Raw genomic sequence first — 12,730 nt, forward strand, 5'->3', positions numbered from 1 at the left:
TTTCTTGTAAAATTTAGTGCATAATAGTTAATGTAAAATAATGTAGAATAAGCTGTAGCCAATCAGAAGGACGGCTTCAGGAAAGGGAACTGCCCTAGTCAGTTGAGCAACGGTGATCGGCACGGGGGTGACTCGGCCGGGGAAGGGCAGTGGGACAGTCCTGGTCTAGACTCCAAAGGGTACACTGCTGGTGGAGACGTGAAAGCGGACGGTCCGTGTTTAGGTAGCTAGGAAGTGAAACGACTTAGAGAATTTCGCGTTGTGTGTTAAACCGGGACTTAGTCTCTGAGCAGTGAGCAGCCGCGTGTCTGTTGTAAGCTCAAACTTTTCATGTTGCTAGCGAGTTAGAGTATTGGACTTGTATTTCGCGATGAGACTGTAACTGACGGAACTGTGTCAAATGGTTATGCACTCGAGTGTAATTGTAACTCTAGATACGACCACTTTCTCTATTACTTTGCTTTCTGAATGAACGTTATTCTAACCAAATCGTAACTGTGTGTCCATCATATTTTATGGGTCGTTAATTTAGTTGTCAATATTAGTTACCAATATTATTATTACTGTTATTAAATTTGTATTTCACAAACTTTCCATCAGCCAGACAATTTAACCAAAGGGTTGGTTCAAATGGCACTGAGCGCTATGGGATTTAACTGCTACGGTCATCAGTCCCCTAGAAATCAGAACTACTTAAACCTAAGTAACCTAAGGACATCACGTACATCCATGCCCGAGGCAGGATTCGAACCTGCGACCGTAGCGGTCGCGCAATTCCATACTGTTTCGCCTAGAACCGCTCGGCCACTGCGGCCGGCTTAACCAAAGGGTCACAAGTCTCTAATTTAGGGCGTGTAATGCGACACGTCCGGTTCAACCCCTAGACGAGTTTGGGCCAAGACATTTGGACGAAGAGGAACCGCATGTGAGCCTGAAAATCTATGGCATACTATCTCACACCACACCACAAAATTATCACCCATACATACATCGTACAGATGTGAACATTATTACTGTGCTGCGTCACCTCCATATTGACACACACATTATATAGTTCTTCTTTCTGCGATGCGGCAGTAGAGTGTATGGCGTCCTTCAGTTATACTGCTCAGATTTCGGCCTAAGCAACGAGTACCGGTAAGCGGAAACGTGGGAACTGACTCCGTACCGGGAAGCGGGGAAGGCGGAAAGTGAAGCACACAATGGCAACAACTGCACGCTTCCCCTCCAGCCCTTGAATTGTGGCAATGAATCTGCATTCTGAGGCCAGTACAAGCGGCCGAATGAGTATAAAAGAGCAGACGTCTCCAGAGGAAGGCACACACCGTGATCCAACACGTTCCTGGCCGACACACAATTTCAGCAAGCCAATATGAAAGCCGTAAGTATGCGACGGTTTGTTGTTACTAACCTTCAGCTGAAGGATTCCCTCTGCTTTCTTCTACGTATTTAGTCCTTCTGATCGCATTTCACCTTTTTTTTAAATTTATATACACATCATTTATCTGGGCATTCACAAAGTGTGGGTTTGCCGGCATTTGGGAGCTCCACCATTAGGCGCGTAATGGGGATTCCTAGGAACATAGCTGCCTAATAGGGGAAGGAAGCTAGTGTGTACATCATGTGCATACCGGGGGGAGTCATTCCGGATGCGGAAAGGCTGATTCCGGATGCCATGAAGAGTACAGGGAGCAGCCAACTGCAGGTGGTGGCTCGTTACCAATGACGTATGTCGCTTTGGATCGGAGGAGATTCTCTCTGGTTCTGGGCGGCTAGCGGAAATGGCAAGGACTGCCAGTCTTGCTTGGTAGATTAAGGCGGATCTCACCGATCTGCAGCATCGTCGATAGAACCGACTGTGGTCCTTCGGTGCAGAGCTGAGTGGAGGGTCTGAATCAGGCCCAGGCGGTTATGTGACCGTGTAGGCAGCAGATTCCTAGACTTGCGCCGTCGGGTGGTGGGTTTCCAGGTTCCGCTTAATAGGTCAGGAGTCCACTACACACAGGAAGCGGCTACATGGGTAGCGGGGACTTTATGGAAGGGACTGGGTGGTTGTTTAGGTTAGAGGGCCTCAGGGAACCACAGAAAGGGCGTCCATCTCAAAGTGGGCAGGTAAAAGACAATACGTTAGTTGTAGAAACGATCGGTATTGTAATTGTCAATCGTCGTAGCTGTGTTGGGAAAGAACCAGAGGTCCACGCCCTAATAGAAAGCACTGAAGTTCAAATAGTTATAGGTACAGAAAGCCTCGCTAAAGCCGGAAATTAACTCAGCAGAAATTTTTTTGTAACAATCTAACAGTGTACAGAAAGGATAGATTAAATGCAATTTGTAGTGGAGTAATTATTGCTGTCAGAAGATGTTTTCCTTGTAATGACATAGTATGGGTGGAGGTTATACTTGACAATCGGAATAAACTATTAACTGGGTTGTTTTACCGACCCTCCGACTCAGAAGCTATAGTTGCTGAACAGTTCAGAGAAAACTTGAGTCTCATTTCAAATAGGTACACCACTCTTACAATTATAGTTGGAGGTGACTTTAATCTACCCTCGATATGCTGAAAAAATTAAACATTTAAAGCCGGCGGCAGGCATAAAACCTCATCCAAAATTGTACTGAATGCTTTCTCATAAAATTATTTTGAACAATTAGTTCATGAGCCCACTCGAAGCGAAAATGATTGCGAAAGCATATTTGACTTCTTAGCAACAAATAATCCTACACAAATAGTGGATATCGTGACGAATACAGGGATTAGCGAAAAATGCCAGTTGCTGCTAGGCTGAATACCGTAACTCCTACAACCATAAAAAAGAAACGCAAAGTATATCTATTTTAAAAAGATGATAATAATGGTCTTAACGCCTTATTAAGAGACAGTCTGACCATGTAAGCGTAGAAAAGTTGTGGAATGAATTCAAATAGATAGTATCGACAGTAATTGAGAGATATATATACCACATAAATTAATAAGTGATGGTACTGATTCCTCACGGTACACAAAGCGGGTCAGATCGCTGTAAGTTCGAAATATAGTGCGTACTTCAATGTGCCTCCCACCATGAACCATGGACCTTGCCGTTGGTGGGGAGGCTTGCGTGCCTCAACGATACAGATAGCCGTACCGTAGGTGCAACCGCAACGGAGGGGTATCTGTTGAGAGGCCAGACAAACATTTGGTTCCTGAAGAGGGGCAGCAGCCTTTTCAGTAGTTGCAGGGGCAACGGTCTGGATGATCGACTGATCTGGCCTTGCTGTTGTGGTACTGCGAACGGCTGAAAGCAAGGGGAAACTACAGCCGTAATTTTTCCCAAGGGCATGAAGCTTTACTCTATGGTTAAATGATGATGGCGTCCTCTTGGGTAAAATATTCCGGTGGTAAAATAGTCCCCCATTCGATCCTCCGGGCGGGGACTACTCAAGAGGACGTTGTTATCAGGAGAAAGAAAACTGGCATTCCACGGATCGGAGCGTGGAATGTCAGATCCCTTAATCGGGCAGGTAGGTTAGAAAATTTAAAAAGCGAAATGGATACGTTAAAGTTAGATATAGTGGGAATTGGTGAAGTTCGGTGGCAGGAGGAGCAAGACTTCTGGTCGGGTGAAAACAGGGTTATAAGTACAAAATCAAATAGGGGTAATGCAGGAGTAGGTTTAATAATGAATAAAAAAATAGGAGTGCGGGTACGCTACTACAGACAGCATAGTGAACGTATTATAGTGGCCAAGATAGACACGAAGCCCATGCCTACTACAGTAGTACAAGTTTATATGCCAACTAGCTCTGCAGATGACGAAGAAATTGAAGAAATGTATGATGAGATTAAAGAAATTATACAGGTAGTGAAGGGAGGCGAAAATTTAATAGTCATGGGTGACTGGAATTCGACAGTAGGAAAAGGGAGAGAAGGAAACATAGTAGGTGAATATGGATTGGAGCTAAGAAATGAAAGAGGAAGCCGTCTGGTAAAATTTTGCACAGAGCATAACTTAATCATAGCTAACACTTAGTTCAAGAATCATAAAAGAAGGTTGTATACATGGAAGAATCCTGGAGATACTAAAAGGCATCAGATAGATTATATATTGGTAAGACTGAGATTTCGGAACTAGGTTTTAAATTGTAGGACATTTCCAGGGGCAGATGTGGACTCTGTCCTCAATCTATTGGTTATGACCTGTAGATTAAAACTGAAAAATTGCAAAAAGGTGGTAATTTAAGGAGATGGGACCTGGATAAACTGACTAGACCAGAGGTTGTACAGAGTTTCAGGGACAGCATAAGGGAACAATTGACAGTAATGGGGGAAAGAAATACAGTAGAAGAAGAATGGGTAGCTTTGAGGAATGAAATAGTGAAGGAAGCAGAGGACCAAGTAGGTAAAAACACGAGGGCTAGTACAAATCCTTGGGTAACAGAATAGATACTGAATTTAATTGTTGAAAGGAATACAAAAATGCAGTAAATGAAGCAGGCAAAAAGGAATACAAACATCTCAAAAAAGAAGAATATAATAATTCTAATCCCAAAGAAAGCAGGTGTTGACAGATGTGAAAATTACCGAACTATCAGTTTAATAAGCCACAGCTGCAAAATACTAACGCGAATTATTTACAGACGAATGGGAAAACTGGTGAAGCCGACGTCGTGGAAGATCAGTTTGGATTCCTTTGAAATGTTGGAACACGTGAGGCAATACTGACCTTACGACTTATCTTAGATGAAAGATTAAGGAAAGGCAAACCTACGTTTCTAGCATTTGTAGACTTAGAGAAAGCTTTTGACAATGTTGACTGGAATACTCTCTTTCAAATTCTAAAGGTGGCAGGGCTAAAATACAGGGAGCGAAAGGCTACTTACAATTTGTACAGAAACCAGATGGCAGTTATAAGAGTCAAGGGGCATGAAAGGGAAGCAGTGGTTGGGAAGGGAGTGAGACAGGCTTGTAGCCTCTCCCTGATGTTATTCAATCTGTATATTGAGCAAGCAGTAAAGGAAACAAAAGAAAAATTCGGAGTAGGTATTAAAATCCAGTGAGAAGAAATAAAAACTTTGAGGTTCGCCGATGACATTGTAATTCTGTCAGAGACAGCAAAGGACTTGGAAGAGCAGTTGAACGGAATGGACAGTGTCTTGAAAGGAGGATATAAGATAAACATCAACAAAAGTAAAACGAGGATAATGGAATGTAGTCGAATTAAGTCGGGTGATGCTGAGGGAATTAGATTACGAAATGAGACACTTAAAGTAGTAAACGAGGTTTCCTATTTGGGGAGCAAAATAACTGATGAAGGTCGAAGTAGGGAGGATATAAAATGTAGACTGGCAATGGCAAGGATAGCGTTTCTGAAGAAGAGAAATTTGTTAACATCGAGTATAGATTTAAGTGTCAGGAAGTCATTTCTGAAAGTATTTGTATGGAGTGTAGCCATGTATGGAAGTGAAACATGGACAATAAATAGTTTGGACGAGAAGAGAATAGAAGCTTTCGAAATGTTGTGCTACAAAAGAATGTTGAAGAGTAGGTGGGTAGATCACGTAACTAATGAGGAGGTATTGAATAGAATTGGGGAGAAGAGATGTTTGTGGCACAACTTGACTAGATGAAGGGACCGGTTGTTAGGACATGTTCTGATGTTCTGAGGCATCAAGGGATCACAAATTTAGCATTGGAGGGCAGCGTGGAGGGTAAAAATCGTAGAGGGAGACCAAGAGATGGAAACAATAAGCAGATTCAGAAGGATGTAGGTTGCAGTAGGTATTGGGAGATGAAAGAACTTGCACAGGATAGATTAGCATGGAGAGCTGCATCAAACCAGACTCAGGACTGAAAACCACAACAACAACAACTTCAATGTGAGATGCTTTCAATAATTCCCACAACGAAACTCTGTCTCGAAATCTGGCAGAAAACCCAAAGAGATTCTGGTCATACATAAAGCACACCTGTGGCAAGACGCAATCAATAACATCACTGCGCGATAACAACCTTGAAGTCACCGACGCCAGTGCCACTAAAGCAGAGTTATTAAACACGATTTTACGAAACTCTTTCACCAAAAAATACTAAGTAAATATTCCTGAATTCCAGTGAAGAACATCTGCCATGGGGACGAACCACTGAAGACAGTTTTGCTCCAGTCAATGAGATTCAAGGTCGAAGATCTGTCTGGAGACGTTCCGGACAGCGGTGGAGTAGCAACTTGACTGTCGCCTGCTACGCGGCCCTAAAACCAGAGCTAATGGTGTGGCGTAGCATTCCTTTTGGTAGCAGGACCCCTTTGGGTGTCACCCACAGCACCCTTAGAGCCCAACTTTACGTCCCCGATATCCTGCTCCTATCTTTGTTAGCCCTCGAGGGCACCGAACCTGAGCTTACTTTTCAGCAAGATAATGCCCACCCGCACTCATAGAGAGTTTCTAATGCTTCTTTTCTTGCTTGCCAAACCCGACCTTCGCCAGGAAGGCCACAGATTTCATCCCCAGTTGTGAAAGTTACAAGTATTAAGGGTAGACCCTCCAACTGGCTTGAGGTTTTGACGACCTAACCCGCTAACTGGACAGAATTAGGGTACGATATCCTTTAGGAGGACATCCAAAAACTGTATCAATAAGTGCCAAGCCAGAGGTCGACCAAAGCGTAGTCGACTGCTCAACTTCTGAAGTTTTATCTCTTGAAGCAATCTTTTTTTTTTCTGAAATGGTAATCATTTGTTTGTCTCTACGTGTACATAACATTTTCCAATTTCCGCCTGATTTGGATAATAGCTTCGAGTTGATCCTTCTCTTTTTTCCATAGGGTGTACGAATTTAGGATAGACGGGGAAGTATGCGAAGATTTATTCATATTATTTACGAAAAATTCTGACAATGAGTATAAAAGCAAATACAAAATAAAACAGAAAAAGTTAAATAACGCAACCTAAGCAACAATAGACTCCTTGGGGTACATTCTCGGAGCACAGGCCACAACTGGTAAGAATTACTGTGCGGCTCACAGTTATAGTAAAATGGTTCAAGTGGCTCTGAGCACTATGGGACTTCACATCTTAGGTCATCAGTCCCCTAGAACTTAGAACTACTTAAACCTAACTAACCTAAGGACATCACACACATCCATGCCCGCAACAGGATTCGAATCTGGGACCGTAACGGTCGCGCGGTTTGAGACTGAAGCGCTTAGAACCGCTCCGCCACTGCGGCTGGCGCAGTTATAGTCGTCCGCAGTTCTAATCTGACAAAAACCTTAAGAAATTTGTGTATTTATTCTTATCGCTAATATCGGAACGGACCCAGTCTTCCTCCTAGAGATGGTGCAGTACTAGACAAGCAGCAGCAATTATCGCATTCCATCTGTGAAAGCAAGTGAATGGGACAGAACACCTAGCGCAATTCACCGTTACTTTTGCCACATACTTTAAACGATTTGTGTTGCATACACACCTCATACAGATTGTGCAGATAAGATAGGCAGCAGTGAACAAGAATTACATCACTATATATAATTACACTACTGGAAATGGAAAAAAGAACACATTGACACCGGTGTGTCAGACCCACCATACTTGCTCCGGACACTGCGAGAGGGCTGTACAAGCAATGATCACACGCACGGCACAGCGGACACACCAGGAACCGCGGTGTTGGCCGTCGAATGGCGCTAGCTGCGCAGCATTTGTGCACCGCCGCCGTCAGTTTCAGCCAGTTTGCCGTGGCATACGGAGCTCCATCGCAGTCTTTAACACTGGTAGCATGCCGCGACAGCGTGGACGTGAAGCGTATGTGCAGTTGACGGACTTTGAGCGAGGGCGTATAGTGGGCATGCGGGAGGCCGGGTGGGCGTACCGCCGAATTGCTCAACACGTGGGGCGTGAGGTCTCCACAGTACATCGATGTTGTCGCCAGTGGTCGGCGGAAGGTGCACGTGCCCGTCGACCTGGGACCGGACCGCAGAGACGCACGGATGCACGCCAAGACCGTAGGATCCTACGCAGTGCCGTAGGGGACCGCACCGCCACTTCCCAGCAAATTAGGGACACTGTTGCTCCTGGGGTATCGGCGAGGACCATTCGCAACCGTCTCCATGAAGCTGGGCTACGGTCCCGCACACCGTTAGGCCGTCTTCCGCTCACGCCCCAACATCGTGCAGCCCGCCTCCAGTGGTGTCGCGACAGGCGTGAATGGAGGGACGAATGGAGACGTGTCGTCTTCAGCGATGAGAGTCGCTTCTGCCTTGGTGCCAATGATGGTCGTATGCGTGTTTGGCGCCGTGCAGGTGAGCGCCACAATCAGGACTGCATACGACCGAGGCACACAGGGCCAACACCCGGCATCATGGTGTGGGGAGCGATCTCCTACACTGGCCGTACACCACTGGTGATCGTCGAGGGGACACTGAATAGTGCACGGTACATCCAAACCGTCATCGAACCCATCGTTCTACCATTCCTAGACCGGCAAGGGAACTTGCTGTTCCAACAGGACAATGCACGTCCGCATGTATCCCGTGCCACCCAACGTGCTCTAGAAGGTGTAAGTCAACTACCCTGGCCAGCAAGATCTCCGGATCTGTCCCCCATTGAGCATGTTTGGGACTGGATGAAGCGTCGTCTCACGCGGTCTGCACGTCCAGCACGAACGCTGGTCCAACTGAGGCGCCAGGTGGAAATGGCATGGCAAGCCGTTCCACAGGACTACATCCAGCATCTCTACGATCGTCTCCATGGGAGAATAGCAGCCTGCATTGCTGCGAAAGGTGGATATACACTGTACTAGTGCCGACATTGTGCATGCTCTGTTGCCTGTGTCTATGTGCCTGTGGTTCTGTCAGTGTGATCATGTGATGTATCTGACCCCAGGAATGTGTCAATAAAGTTTCCCCTTCCTGGGACAATGAATTCACGGTGTTCTTATTTCAATTTCCAGGAGTGTATAATACACCGTCTTTGAATGAAAATGAAAAGTACTAAATATGTAGTACATCTGCAGCTATACTGCGAAACCACCTTATCGTGTGTGACAGAAGGTTCTTTCTGAACCAGCCTCACTTCTGCCTTTCCCCCTTCGAGCCACATACACTTCGCTGGAAGAACGACTGTCGGTAGGCCTCCATGTGGTACTATAATAGAAGGCTATACAGTGATGTAGCAAGTCTCTCCTGCAGCGTCTGCCACTGGAGTTCGCTGGAATCTCCATGCGCTTATTAAATAAAACTGTAACGCAAAGTGGTGCCCTTTTTTTGATCTGCTTTTAGGAAAGACGCCTGAGACATTGCAGAGTACGAATTCTGTGACACCCTGTGCGTACTGTAATTACACTGAAGTGCAAAAGGAACTGGTATAGGCACGCGTATTCAAATACAGATATATGTTAACAGCCAGAATACGGCGCTACGGTCGGCAACGCCTATATAAGACATCAAGTGTCTGGCGCAGTTGTTAGATCGGTTACTGCTGCTACAATGGCGGTTTATTGAGATTTGAGCAAGTCTGAGCGTGGTGTTATAATCGGCGCACGGGTGATGGGGCAGAGCATCTCCGAGGTAGCGATAAACTGGGGATTTGCCGGTACGACCATTTCACTAGTGCACCGCGAATATCAGGAAACCGGTAAAACATCAAATCACCGACATAGCTGCGGCCGGAAAAACACTCTGCAAGCACAGGGCCAATGACGACTGAAGAGAATCGCTCAACGTGACTGAAGGGCAACCCTTCCGCAAATTGCTGCAGATTTGAATGCTGGGCCATCAATAAGTGTCAGCGCGCGAACCATTCAACGGAGCATCTCCGATTAGGGCATTCGGAGCCGAAAGCCCACTCGTGTACCTTTGATGACCGCACGACAGAGAGCTGTACGCATCGCCTAGGCCAATCTACACCTCCGTTCGACTGTTGATGACTGGGAACATATTGCCTGGTTGGACGAGTCTCGTTTCAGATTGTATCGTGCTGATGAATGTATACTTCTGTGAAGACAACCTCATGAATCCGTCGAACCTGCATGTCAGCAGGGACCTGTTAAAGCTGGTGGAGTGTCTATAATGGTGTGGGGCTTGTGCAGTTGGAGTGATATGGGATCCTTGACACGTCTAGATACAACACTGACATGTGACACGTAGGTAGGCATCCTGCCTGACCACCTGCAACCATTCAAGTCCACTGTGCGTTCCGACGGACTTGGCCAATTCCAGCAGGCCAATGCGACACCTCACATGTCCAGAACTACTACAGATTGGCTCGAGGGACACTCCTCTGATTTGGAACACCTCGGTTGTCAACCAGACTCCCCAGACACGAACATATTTTTGTTGTCTTGCAACGTGCTGTTCAGAAGAGATCTGCAACCCCTCGTTGTCTTATGGATTTACAGACACCCCTGCAGAATTTATGGTGTCGGTTCCCTCCAGCGTTACTTCAGACGTTAGTCGAGTCCATGCCACGTCGTATTGTTGCCCTTTTGTGTGCTCGCGGGGGCTCTAGGCGATATTAGATAGATATACCAGTTTCTTTGGCTCTCCGAGTATATTTCTGAAACGCAAAACGTGGTTAGAAGAAAGTGAACATTAGTACGGTGTCCCAGAACGTCCAAAAATTACTGTGATATGCTTTTATTCTCAGAGATTTAGATTCGGTCATGAGACTGAATTCAGGTCACAGGTCTTCACTACATCAAGTTAAAGGAATATGTTTCTTGGGGTCGCTAAAGTAACTGTTTTTAATTCGAAGTTTTACATATAAACACTCGCAACATATGGTGCAAATGAAAACGTTTAAATAGGTGTCTTTTACTTTATATGGTGTTAATCCTTGATTTAAAGATGATCTCTTCACTTAAACGGATTGCTGGAGAATATACACTCATTAGAAAAGCCATTGATGGTTGCATTATGCATTTCTTTAAATGCATTGTAGCTTAGAGATATTGTTCATGAGAAAAAACCAGACACAGTTAGAATTTTCCCTGAGTTGTATTCCTACATGGTGGAAGGCTATGTAAACGTAGATTCACACTTGATGTAATGCTCTGGTAGGGAACGATAGGACAGTAATATCCACTATGCATTTCAAATGAAAGGATTCACTGAGGCAGTCAATAGAACAGTACCAGGCCGACGGGACCTTAGAGCCAAGATGTCTCGGGAAGAGAGCTTTGGCATTGCCGTCATCGTCTTTTAAAATTGTAAATTACCTTACTTTATCTGCACTCTCTCAACTCAACAGCTGTGAACTTTTCGTTTTTGTACCTTCTTAGACTGTATTCGATTCTCTTGCTTTGCTTTTTGTGATACGCACAGAAGGCCCATGAAAGCTTCGATATTTTTTTCTATTGAGTGTTCTTGCACAAGGGACGCCACATAGCTGAGAGTGAAAACTAATTTATGTTTTGCTACTCTTGGGCAGAATATGCATTGTCTACAAATAAGGACGTAAATGAATGAACCAATTTCCATGAAATAACTTTTTCAACTGTGGAAAATTTTGTCTCTCTTGAAGGAGAATATTACGTTTGTATTTGATGTTATTTGTTATTTAGAAATAAGTAACTAAATACAACGAATAGCACTATATATATATATATATATATATATATATATATATATATATATATATATATATTCTCTGGCAAGTAAAGTCATCGTTTCGAAATGTTCAGAAGAAACTTGCCCTGTTGTTCCAATTTTGATCTATTTACCATGCAAATTCTTTGCTGATCATACTTTATGACGTTTTCATTTGCAGTAATAAACTTTATCACTGGCAATTCCTTAATTCTGATATTATAGTACGACTTTTAGTGTCGCAGATAGTATATCATAACGTTACTTTGACCTCTCCAATAATTGTGGTAAGGTGAAGTGACTTTGAACTCACATTGCGTCTAGTATGGCCAGACCAAATTCTGACCGTGACCCCACCTAGCGTTCCGTCCCTTCTTCACTGATATCTGGTGTGAGTCGGCTTTAAGCCTTTACCTGTTGTTCCGCAGGTGCTCGCCGTGGTGGTCCTGGGCGCAGCAGCCGCCGGCTTTGCTACTGCAGTGCCCACCAATCCCAGCACCGGCAGTACCGGCCAGCAGCGCCAGCAACATCAGCCTAACGAGAGACGCGATATCGGAGTGGGGGATGTGAACTTCGGCGATAAGAGCTTCAACCCCAACGTCAATGTAAATAACAAGCATTATCCTTCACCAGGTGCATCGAGCGACTCTGGAGTGGGTAGGGTGAACTTCGGCGTTGGCAGCTTCAACCCCAACGTCAATATAAACAACACTGCCTACCCCCCTGTTCACGTACCCATCGGAACCTACCACCCCCTGCCCTGTAACAAGCAGCGAACTCCCGTCTGTCAATAAACTCAGCTATATCTAATGCCGTGACGTCGACCCCAGTGCTGTTGTTCCCTCTGCTTACAGTAGTAAGTTCACATATCCTTTTATAATATATTCTGGATTAACCTATCTGCAGGCATGTATGTACTTTGTGTGAATAAAATTGTGTTTGTGCCTTTATAGTGAAAGAGTTTTCATTGAATTCGTGTTTAAGGTGACATCCATTATTTTTCTCGACTTTTTGCAGAACCACGTAATCTGATCTTAATAGAGGGGTAACACTCAATGCTCCAACTACACAGCCATGAAAAACCATCACCAGTCTTGCTTTGCACGACCAGACTGGGAAAGACGGCAAACACAATCAATGCGCTTGTATACTTGTATATAGTACTCA

At 44.8% G+C, this 12,730-nt stretch overlaps 1 protein-coding gene across 1 annotated transcript; it reads left to right on the forward strand.

Moving 5' to 3' along the window:
- Window positions 1-1,319: 1,319 nt before the first annotated feature.
- On the forward strand, window positions 1,320-12,515 carry LOC124545429. The gene is made up of 2 exons (XM_047124348.1): window positions 1,320-1,381; window positions 11,992-12,515. Exons 1-2 carry the CDS (start codon window positions 1,373-1,375, stop codon window positions 12,355-12,357), a joined length of 375 nt encoding a protein of 124 aa, XP_046980304.1. The 5' UTR covers window positions 1,320-1,372; the 3' UTR covers window positions 12,358-12,515.
- The last annotated feature ends 215 nt before the right edge of the window (window positions 12,516-12,730 follow it).

This window comes from Schistocerca americana, chromosome 8 (genome assembly GCF_021461395.2).
Source record: "Schistocerca americana isolate TAMUIC-IGC-003095 chromosome 8, iqSchAmer2.1, whole genome shotgun sequence".
NCBI classification, from domain to species: domain Eukaryota; kingdom Metazoa; phylum Arthropoda; class Insecta; order Orthoptera; family Acrididae; genus Schistocerca; species Schistocerca americana.